At 42.6% G+C, this 12100-nt stretch overlaps 2 protein-coding genes across 3 annotated transcripts in view; one reads left to right on the top strand and one right to left on the bottom strand.

Moving 5' to 3' along the window:
- The window catches only part of LOC135509505 (transmembrane protein 117-like), a 68905-nt gene that overhangs the window by 48991 nt on the left and 7814 nt on the right, over positions 1-12100 (bottom strand). The window lies entirely within an intron of this gene.
- Positions 835-1872, top strand: LOC135509749 (P2Y purinoceptor 1-like). Its single transcript, XM_064930652.1, has one exon. The coding sequence runs from the start codon at positions 835-837 to the stop codon at positions 1870-1872; it is 1038 nt and encodes a 345-aa protein (XP_064786724.1).

Genomic DNA, 12100 nt, shown 5'->3' with positions numbered 1-12100 from the left:
ATCTAATAGTCAAATCATAGTGTTAAAAGCAGGTGAGCTGGTTCTACTCTGTTCGGCCATTTTCGGGTGTTTTGGAGTAGAAAACTGAGTGGGTCGAGCATAACATGTCAACTGTGTTACCAATAGATAGTCAGGCTAGACATTTTTCACAATTACACTTTTTTTTGATTGATTGATTCAATTGATACTCCCACACAACAAGCTTCAATTCTCCCTGTCAAAAGGGGAATTGATTCAAGATTAAATCGTCAACCCTTTTATGGTCAACCATTACTTTATTTGGCACTTAATAGGCAATTACTACAGTCATTTTTTTATTTAACCTCTCGAGATGGGAAAAACATGTTTATGAAGTTGAACATGTGCTCTTTACAAAATAGTGTTAAAATTAGGTGAAATCAAACGTTTTTTTGGGACCAAGTTAAACGTCTCAAAATGCACCGAATTGGTGACACTACCCTTCAATAGCCAGTCTCTGATTGAAGGCAAACAATGTGTTTCCATATTGAAGTGGAATCCAGGGTTAATTATTCCCAGCACATGCTGTACAACAGCCAGGCTGTCACTTCCTGGTGACAGGGCACAGGACTGAGGGGGTGGACGGGGCTGAGAGTGTTTAGAGACAGACAGGCAGGCGACTCTACATTCATCTATTTATGATAATGGTATATCCTGGCTGAACCTTGGCTAGAATAACCTTGATGTGGATAAATTGAAATGCATGTAATTATATATGGCATGAAAGACCACACTTGATACTACTTAACATATTTTGTTTTTATACTGTATTAAGTGATCTTGTAAAATGCCCCATCCCATAACATGTTTTTTAAAATGGCCATCTATTGTCTTTCCTCAGCCCACACAGTGCCATTCCTGCCCCTGAACCAGTCGGAGGCATTCTGCAGTCGGTTTGAGAATGGCCAGTGGTACTGCTACATCATCTTGGTCCTCTTCACCTTTGCCCTGCCCTTGGGCATCCTGGGTAACGTGGCAGCGGTGCTAAACTATACCTGCTTCAGGAGGACCAGAGGTCTGTCCACCAGCAACGTGTTCCTACTCAACCTGGCCCTGTGTGACTCAGCCTGGACCCTCACCCTGCCCTTCACCATCTACTTCAGCCTCCAGAGGTCCTTCCACAGGGACATCCAGATCTTCTGCCAGCTCAAGAAGATCTTCTTCAACATCAACATCTACGGGAGTATCTTCTTCCTCACTCTGATCAGCTTCGACCGCTACGCCGGCACCGTGCACCCCATCAGCTCCCTCAGGTGGTGGGACACTTGTAAAGCCAAGCTCTGCTGCGCCTGCGTCTGGATCTTCCTCTTCCTGGGCTGCATCCCCGAGCTCTTTGTGACCTTCGCCTTGCAGAGACCGGGGAACGTGACCGTGTGCATGGACCACATCCAGGGTCCGTTCGTCTTATTCAAAACCATGTCCATCATCAAGACTCTGGTGGGCTTCGCCTTGCCGTTCAGTGTCATGCTGGTCTTCTACGGGATGACAGTGCAGGTTTTACGGGGCCTCCCTCGGGGGAAGAGGAGAGGTGGTGGGGGTCAGTGGGTGGGGAAGCCCCTGATGCTCATCACCGCCGCTCTGCTGGTGTTTGTGGTGTCCTTCGTGCCCTACCACGTCATGATGATGACCCTGGTGTTTATGAGGATCAACGACCAGGTGACTCCGGCCAACGTGCACGTCCTCTATGCCTCCTATGAGTTCTTTGAGGCCATGTGTAGTGTGAGCAGCTGCCTGGACCCAGTGCTGTACATCCTGGCCAGTGACAGGTTCCAGAAGAGACTGCAGGCCCTCAGGAGGGGCCAATATACGGGACTGTGCTGTAGGCGTAGCAGGAGGGTAGCGGTGGAGGGCTGACGAAGGATAGAGTCTCCTACCATAGTTAGTTATCCTTATTCAATTAAATGAATTCATTAAATCTATTAAAAAAAATGATGATCTAAAAATACACATATTGACATGTCTCTGAGAGATTGCCTCTCACAACAGATATGCCAACCAAGTGTCTGTGTTCATCTAAAGAGCCAGAAAAAAGTGCTGAAAAAATGGGGCCTTTGCCAGAATTGAACATGTTCAAGATAAAACAGAAACGGTAATGAGAGGAAATGTTGGGTTGGGGAACTCAATATCCTCTGACATCAGAGATGCACTGACACAGAACACAGTGCCTTCAGAAAGCATTCACATCCCTTCACTTTTTCCACATTGTTTTACAAAGTGTGATTAAAATGGATTTAATTGCCATCTTTCTTCAACGATCTACACTAGAGGTCGACCGATTAATCAGAATGGCCGATTAACTGCGGCCGATTTCAAGTGTTCATAACAATTGGAAATCTGTATTTTTGGACACTGATTTGGCCTTTTTTTTTTACACTTTTATTTAACTAGGCAAGTCAGTTAAGAACACATTCTTAATTTCAATGACGGCCTAGGAAAGATGGGTTACCTGCCTTGTTCAGGGGCAGAACGACAGATTTTCACCTTGTCAGCTGGGGGATTCAATCTTACAACCTTACAGTTAACTAGTCCAACGCTCTAACCACCTGCCTCTCATTGCACTCCATGAGGAGCCTGCCTGTTACGCAAATGCAGTAAGAAGCCAAGGTAAGTTGCTAGCTAGCATTAAACTTACCTTATAAAAAACAATCAATCAATCATAATCACTAGTTAACTACAAATGGTTGATGATATTACTAGTTTATCTAGCGTGTCCTGCGTTACATATAATCGATGCGGTGAGCATTCGCGAACCTAACCATAAACATCAATGCCTTTCTTAAAATCAATACATAAGTATATATTTTTAAACCTGCATATTTAGTTAATATTGCCTGCTAACATGAATTTATTTTAACTAGGTAAGTTGTGTCACTTCTCTTGCAACAGAGTCAGGGTATATGCAGCAGTTTGGGCCGCCTGGCTCGTTGAGAACTGTGTGAAGACTATTTCTTCCTAACAAAGACAGCCAACTTCGCCAAACGGTGATGATTTAACAAAAGTGCATTTGCAAAAAAAGCACAATCGTTGCACGACTGTACCTAACCATAAACATCAATGCCTTTCTTAAAATCAATACACAGAAGTATATATTTTTAAACCTGCATATTAAGCTAAAAGAAATCCAGGTTAGCAGGCAATATTAACCAGGTGAAATTGTGTCACTTCTCTTGCGTTCATTGCACGCAGTCAGTGTATATGCAACAGTTTGGGCCGCCTGGCTCTTTGCGAACTAATTTGCCAGAATTGTACGTAATTATGACATAACATGGAAGGTTGTGCAATGTAACAGGAATATTTAGCCTTATGGATGCCACATGTTAGATAAAATACAGAACGGTTCTGTATTTCACTGAAATAATAAACGTTTGTTTTCAAAATGATAGTTTCCGGATTCGACCATATTAATGACCTAAGGCTCGTATTTCTGTGTGTTATGTTATAATTAAGGCTATGATTTGATAGAGCAGTCTGACTGAGCAATGGTAGTCACCAGCAGGCTCATTAGCATTCATTCAAACAGCACTTTTGTGCATTTTGCCAGCAGCTCTTCACAATGCTTCAAGCATTGAGCTGTTTATGACTTCAAGCCTATCAACTCCCGAGATTAGGCTGGTGTAACCGATGTGAAATAGCTAGCTAGTTAGCGGGGTGCGTGCTAATAGCGTTTCAAACGTCACTCGCTCTGAGACTTGAAGTAGTTGTTCCCCTTACTCTGCAAGGGCGGCGGCTTTTGTGGAGCGATGGGTAACACTACTTCGAGGGTGGGTTCCTGTTTCGAGCCCAGGTAGGAGCGAGGAGAGGGTCGGAAGCTATACTGTTACACTGGCAATACTAAAGTTCCTATAAGAACATCCTATAGTCAAAGGTATATGAAATACAAATGGTATTGAGAGAAATAGTCCTATAAATACTATATTAACTACAACCTAAAACCTCTTACCGTGGAATATTGAAGTCTCATGTTAAAAGGAACCACCAGCTTTCATATGTTCTCATGTTCTGAGCAAGAAACATAGATGTTAGTTTTCTTACATGGTACATATTGCACTTTTACTTTCTTCTCCAACACTTTGTTTTTGCTTTATTTAAACCAAATTGAACAGGTTTCATTATTTATTTGAGGCTAAATTGATTTTATTGATGTATTATATTAAGTTAAAATAAGTATTCATTCAGTATTGTTGTAATTGTCATTATTACAAATAAATAAATAAAAATCGGCAGATTAATCGGTATCAGCTTTTTTGGTCCTCCAATAATCGGTATCGGTATTGGCGTTGAAAAATCATAATCGGTCAACCTCTAATCTACACAAGATACTCTGTAATATCAAAGTGGAACAAAAATGGAAAAATAAAATGAATATATCTTGATTAGATAAGTATTCAACCCCCTGATTCAATCACAGCTGTGAGTCTTTCTGGGTAAGTTCTAAGAGCTTTCCACACCTGGATTGTGCAACATTTGCCCATGAATCTTTTCAAAATTATTCAAGCTCTGTCAAATTGGTTGTTGATCATTGCTAGACAACCATTTTCAGGTCTTGCCATAGATTTTCAAGCAGATATACGTCAAAACTGTAACTTGGCCACTCAGGAACATTCACTGTCTTCTTGGTAAGCAGCTCTTATGTAGATTTGGTCTTGTGTTGTAGGTTATTGTCCTGATGAAAGGTGGATTAATCTCACAGTCTGGTGGAAAGCAGACTAACCCAGGTTTTTCACTGGGATTTTGTCAGTACTTAGCTCCATTCCTTCTTTTTTATTCTGAACAACTCCAGTCCTTAACGATTACAAGCATTCCCATAACATGATGCACCCACCATTATGTTTGGAAATATGGAGAGTGGTTACAGTACTTTCGGAAAGTGTTCAGATCCTTTCAATTTTCCACATTTTCTTACATTACAGCCTCATTCTAAAAATGATTAAATATTATTTTTTTACACAATATACACACACAATACCCCATAATGACAAAGTGAAAACAAGTTTAGACATTTTTGCACATTTATTAAATATAAAAAACTGAAATACTTTATTTACATAAGTATTCAGACCCTTTGCTATGAGACTCAAAATTGAGTTCAGGTGCATCCTGTTTCCATTGATCATCCTTGAAATGTTTCTACAACTTGATTGGAGTCCACCTGTGGTAAATTTAATTGATTGGACATGACTTGGAAAGGCACACACCTGTCTATATAAGGTCCCACAGTTGACAGTGCACGTCAGAGCAAAAACCGAGCCATGAGGTTGAAGGAATCTTCCGTAGCGCTCTGAGACAGGATTATGTCGAGGCACAGATCTGGGGAAGAGTACCAAAACATTTCTGCAGCATTGAAGGTCCCCAAGAACACAGTGGCCTCCATCATTCTTAAATGGAAGAAGTTTGGAAACACCAAGACTCTTCCTAGAGCTGGCAGCCTGGCCAAACTGAGAAATCGGGGGAGAAGGGCCTTGGTCAGGGAGGTGACCAAGAACCTGATGGTCACTCTGACAGAGCTCCAGAGTTCCACTGTGGAGATGGGAGAACCTTCCAGAAGGACAACCATCTCTGCAGGACTTCATCAATCGGGCCTTTATGGTAGAATGACCAGATGGAAGCCAATCCTCAGTAAAATGCACATGACAGTCCACTTGGAGTTTGCCAAAAGGCACCTAAATTACTCTCTGATCTGATGAAACCAAGATTGAACTCTTTGGCCTGAACACCATGTGTCACGCCTGGATGAAACATGCCACCATCACTACGGTGAATCATGGGGGTGGCAGCATCTTCTGTGTGGATGTTTTTCAGCGGCAGGGAATGGGAAACTAGTCAGGATCGAGGGAAAGATGAACAGAGCAATGTACAGAGAGCTCATTGATGAAAACCTGCTTCAGAGCGCTCAGGACCTCAGACTGTGGCGAAGGTTCAGTTTCCAACAGGACGACAACCCTAAGCACAGCCTAGACAAAGCAGGAGTGGCTTTGGGACAAGTCTCTGAATGTCCATGAGTGGCCCAACAGAGCCTGGACTTGAACCCGATCTAACATCTCTGGAGTGTCCTGAAAATAGCTGTGCAGCGACGCTCTCCATCCAACCTGACAGAGCTTGAGAGGATCTGCAGAGAAGAATGGGAGAAACTTCCCAAATACAGGTGTGCCAAGCTTGTAGCGTCATACCCAAAAACACTGAAATATGCAATCGCTGCCAAAGGTGCTTCAACAAAGTTCTGAGTAAAGGTTCTGAATACTTATGTAAATGTGATTTCATTTTTTATAAAAACCTGTTTTTGCTTTGTCATTATGGGGTATTGTGTTTAGATTGATGAGGGGAATAAACACAATGTAATCCATTTTAGAATAAGACTGTAACGTAACAAAATGTGGAAAAAGTCAAGGGGTCTGAATACTTTCCGAATGCACTGTATGTGTTGTAATGGATTTTCCCCAAACATAACACTTTGTACTGAGGACAAAAAATGCATTACTTTGCCACATTTCTTCCAATATTACTTCAATGCTTTGTTGCAAATAGGATGCATGTTTTGAAATATTTGTAATCTGTACAGGCTTCCTTATTTATAATCTGTCAAGTAGGTTAATATTGTGGAGTAACTACAATGTTGTTGATCCATCCTCAGTTTTCTCCTATCACAGCCCTTCAACTCGATAACTGTTAAAAGTCATTGGCCTCATGGTGAAATCCCTAAGCAGGTTCTGTCCTCTCCGGCAACTGAGTTAGGAAGGACGCCTGTATCTTTGTAGTGATTGGGTGTATTCACCATGCTTAAAAGGTATATTCCAATGTCTGTTTGTTTTTTGCCCATCTACCAATAGGTGCCCTTCTTTGCGAGGCATTGGAAAACCTCCCTGATTTTTGTGGTTGAATCTGTAATTGAAATGCACTGCTCGACTGAGGGACCTTACAGATAGTTGTACAGTGTCAAGAAAAAGTATGTGAACCCTGTGGAATTACCTGGATTTCTGCATAAATTGGTCATCAAATTTGATCTGATCTCCATCTAAGTCACAACAATAGACAAACATAAGTGTGATTAAACCAATAACACATAAATTATTGTATTTTTCTTGTCTATTGAATTCATCATTTAAACATTCACAGTGTAGGCTGGAAAAAGTATGTGAACCCCTAGGCTAATGACTTCTCCAAAAGCTAATTGGAGTCAGGAGTTAACTAACCTAGAGTCTAATCACTGAGACGAGATTGGAGATGTTGGTTAGAGCTGCCTTGCAGCAAAAACACTCACAAAATTATGAGTTTGCGATTCACAAGAAGCATTGCCTGATGTGAACCCTGCCTCAAACAAAAGAGATCTCAGAAGACCTAAGGTTAAGAATTGTTGACTTGCATAAAGCTGGAAAGGGTTACAAAAGTATCTCTGAAAGCCTTGAAGTTCATCAGTCCACGGTAAGGCAAATTGTCTATAAACGGAGAAAGTTCAGCACTGTTGCTACTCTCCTGCAAAGATGACTGCAAAAGCACAGCGCAGAATGCTCAATGTTAAGAAGAATCCTAGAGTGTCAGCTAAAGACTTACAGAAATCTCTGGAACATGCTAACATCTCTGTTGAAGAACCTCCGATACGTAAAACACTAAACAAGATTGGTGTTCATGGAAGGACACCACGGAAGAAGCCCCTGCTGTCCCAAAAAAAGCATTTCCGCTCGTCTAAAGATGGCAAAAGTGCACCTGGATTTTCCACAGCGCTACTGGCAAAATATTCTGTAGACAGATTAAATTACAGTTGAGTTGTTTGGAAGGAACAAACAACACTATGTGTGGAGAAAAAAAGGCACAGCACACCAACATCAAAACCAGTCTGGTGGAGGGAGCATCATGGTTTGGGGCTGCTTTACTGCCTCAGGGCCTGGACAGCTTGCTATCAGCGACGGAAAAATGAATTCCCAAGTTTATCAAGACATTTTGCAGGAGAATGTTAGGCTATCTGTCCCCCAATTGAAGCTCAACAGAAGTTGGGTGATGCAACAGGACAACCACCCAAAACACAGAACTAAATCAACAACAGAATGGCTTCAACTGAAGAAAATACACCTTCTGGAGTGGTCCAATCAGAGTCCTGACCTCAACCGTTTGAGATGCTGTGGCATGACCTCAAGAGAGCGGTTCCCACCAGACATCCCAAGAATATTTCTGAACTGAAACAGTTTTGTCTAGAGGAATGGTCCAAAATTCCTCCTGACCGTTGTACAGGTCTGATGCCCAACTACAGAAAACATTTGGTTGAGGTTATTGCTGCCAAAGGAGGTTCAACCAGTTATTAAATCCAAGGGTCACATACTTTTTCTTTCCACTGTATGTGTAGGGTACAAGATGAGGTGGTCATTCAAAAATCACAGTAAACACTATTATTGCACACAGTGAGTCCATGCAACTTATTATGCAACTTTTTACTCCTGAACTTATTGTGGCCATAACAAAGGGGTTGAATACTTTTATTTAACCTTTAACGAGGCAAGTCAGATAAGAACAAATTCTTGTTTACAATGACGGCCTCCCCCAGCCAAACCATCCCCTAACCCAGATAACCCTGGGCCAATTGTGCGCTGCCCTAACCCGGGACTCCCAATCCCAGCCGGTTATGATACAGCCTGGAATCGAACCAGGGTCTGTTGTGACGCCTCTAATACTGAGATGCAGTGCCTTAGACGCTGCGCTACTCGGGAGCCCAACTCATATGACATTATGGGGTATTGTGGGTAGGCCAGTGACAGAAATCTATATTTAATCCATTTTAAATTAAGGCTGTAACACAACAAAATATGGAAAAAGCCAAGGGGTGTGAATACTTTCTGAAAGCACTGTAGGCTACTGCAGTCACAGACTATTATTGTCACAGTGTTCCAGAGGAATAAAAACACCAACTGATCAAATATTTAGCTGCCAGTGACAGGGCACCGAGCTGGACATGGAGTCAATCCAGTCATGAGATCAAATATTGAGCTTTGCAAAAAACAACCTTAGATTAATAAAGATATCAGGACTTAATTGAATCAATCTATAGCCGACATACAGCCTTCAGATAGCCGACCTACCACAGCTTCTCCTTTTCCATCCCACATACGATATAAACAACCCAATTAATTTACTTACTGTTGGGTCTATAACTGTGTGTCCTGTTTTGTGGTATTGCACCATCAAGTGGTTGTTTGTCCACTTAAACACATCCAGAACAACCATTACTGCCCTCCTTAGAGACCATAAAACAGATAACTTCCCTTTAACACAATCCCACATGGGCTGGATTGGAGAGAGAGAGCCCTGCTTCACTCCGCCTGGATATCTGAGTTCACACTGCAGCCCCGTCATCCATCACACCGCCAGCTGTGTTACACTCGCCACGGGAATTACCATGACAACAGCGCCAGGGTCCCCAGAGCTACAGCCCACGGTGACTACAAGTCTTCCCAATAAATCAGACACAGGCGGACAGATGTGGCAACTCGCCCTCCTCTCTCTCTCTCTCTCACCTTCCCGTTCTCCCCCCTTCCATCTCTCTCTCCCTCCTTCCTCCCTCTCTCTCTCCCTCCTTCCTCCCTCCCTCTCTCTCTCCCTCCCTCTCTCTACCCCTCCCTCCACTGAGAGATGGAAGGCAGCACTTCCAGCGCCTGGCTGAGGCTGCTTCAGAGACGGCTGACTGGCCGAGCTAAGCTACTGTCAGAGAGGCTTGTTAAATCATTTCCCCAGTCATTTATGGCAAGGATAAGAGACTTCAATCATCCTAAGTAACCAAGCAATTTCCTTTGCCCATTTCATTTGTTTGCCTCCTCTCTCTCTCTCGCTCGCTCTCTCTCTCTCACACACACACACACAAACACCTGGACCGTTTTAATCTTTCATTCAAAGCAAATGGATGTTTCGAATGAGTTTACTTTATGAAAAGAACACCTTTTTTATTTTTTTTGCTTTTCATTGTCAGAATACAGTACTAATGTTGTTACGTAAAGATCAACATTTAGTGAAAGCGGAGGTTACCTATTCATGTTGCAGTGTGGATGAACATTTTCACTATTTACAATTGATCTTGGACATTAAATATTCTGAGAAAGATAATGTGGTAGAGAATGTCCGCGCAAAATGCATAAAAAAAAACGATTAGCTCTAAGACAACAAACATGCCTATGTAGAAAGCGCTACTGTCTCAGATAGTGGCACATTCCCCTCTGGCTCAATGCTCTGCTACACACATCAATATTACATTTACAACCCATCAGTCTCAACACAGCTGCAGTCTGCTGGTCCATGTCTTAAATGCACTGCTGTAAACCACATTTCAATCATAAGGGCATTGTTCAGTCCTGGCACTGGTACAATCCTCTGGTATTTAGTGTGAAAGGCCAGCATCTGAGGGCAACTAATAGAGGGAGGTCTGAACTGAACTGTTTCTGTATATTCAATAGAGGATACAATGAGGAGGCATAGGGTTCTATACATTATATTTCACAGAGGCGCGCACACACACACTTAAACCCACACGCTCAAGCAAACTCTGACACTTGGCCACCAGTAGCACCACAAACAGAACAATCTTACCCATAATGCACCACTGTAACAACATGTGACAGGAACCAGGTGGCATCCCTGAGACTACAGCAACAGCCAAGGACCAGGATCAGGCAGGAGGAGCAGTGTTTCAAAGGCGAGGGCGCTTTGCTTTAACAACAGAACAACTACAGGCACCACTCACACCAGGTCATTGACGTTAACTTGGATTTTTTTTTAATCCTAAATTGTCAAAGTCTAACAACAACAAGAAACTGGGTCTCCCATTTCAGTCTTTTCTCAAGCAGTTTATACTGTTCTGATTGGCAGTGTGAGCTGGAAAATCCGCCACGATGACTCATATCAAAGAAGCCCTGTTCCCATAGTACTGAATGAATGATCTTGGTTTGACACAGTAAAAGGTACGCCCATGGTCGGTGGGATAGGCTTACTCCTGATAGAATGACTGGACTAATCCTAAACCAGGACCATTACTCTGCTCAATTTACAACGCTAAACATCCCCTGGGAATGCAAGCCTTGGAAAACGCACAGGAAACAAAGTGGCAGACATTATGTTAATCTGAAACTGGTGCGGCACAACAAAGAATGTGAAGCGGCTTCTATTTGCATTATCTTGATGAAAAGGTGCCTTGCTTTACGATGAAAGCTGGAAGCATTAAATACTGAGTGCTGTGCTGGATCAGGGAAGACGGGGAACAGGTATGCTGGATGTACTGTACAACTACTGGTCACCCTGAAGAAGCACAGTGATGCCAAAATGTTGGTGGTTTTTTTACCCTATAAATGACTGGGAGGTTATACATATGGAGTGTGTGACTCTTTCATTTTATAGTTTACAGTTTATTATCCCTTAGTCAGCACCTCTACACTAAATAATTTTATCTGGGTGTGCGCCAGCTCATGCTTTTTATTGCCTACTGGTTAACAACACAGACGAGGCAGAATACCAAATCTAATTCAACCTCACATGGGCAGATAAAACCAATTCCCCATGTCCTCGTTTTAATTTTTAAAAAGGTACAGAGGCAGCCAAGATCTCACTGAATGGCCAGAAGACATGCCACTCAATGGGAGAGCACATAGCCTTGAGTGGCTGGGTGAAAGAGCAAAGGTTGTCCATGTGTCTGCGAGGTAGTCTTAACCCGCATAGTCTGTCACGAACCATCCATCACCTTGCGCTGTGTGCAGCGTGGCTGGCTGTGCTATCGGAGAATAAAAACCCAAACGCCCTCTGCACTCACCACCTCCTCTCATTCCCCTAGATAGCAGCCGACGTTATTGTTAACACAACAAAAGCCGTGAATATTTGGAATGGGAACAAATTATTGTGTCACAAATGGATTCATGTATGAGTGTGTTCCGGTTAAGTCGCGTACAGTCCTCTGTGAAGAAGCCATATCGCCAGTGGGAGGTGGTGTAATTCACCGTAAAATGAGTGGTTGTGATATCCTGATTTTTCTAGGCCATCATAATGATAAATGATGCAGCGGAATGAGTCAGCAAGCAAAACAATATCTGTTTTCCATTTAGTTACAAATTGATACGTAGCT

This window comes from Oncorhynchus masou, chromosome 22 (assembly GCF_036934945.1).
Source record: "Oncorhynchus masou masou isolate Uvic2021 chromosome 22, UVic_Omas_1.1, whole genome shotgun sequence".
In the NCBI taxonomy this organism is placed as follows: domain Eukaryota; kingdom Metazoa; phylum Chordata; class Actinopteri; order Salmoniformes; family Salmonidae; genus Oncorhynchus; species Oncorhynchus masou.
Note: the sequence above shows the minus strand (reverse complement) of the source record. Positions and strands in the feature narration are given on the sequence as shown.

What these genes read in the sequence shown, in the direction of transcription:
- LOC135509749 (XM_064930652.1), top strand. Translation starts at nt 835, where the DNA reads ATGGCCATCTATTGTCTTTCCTCAGCCCACACAGTGCCATTCCTGCCC.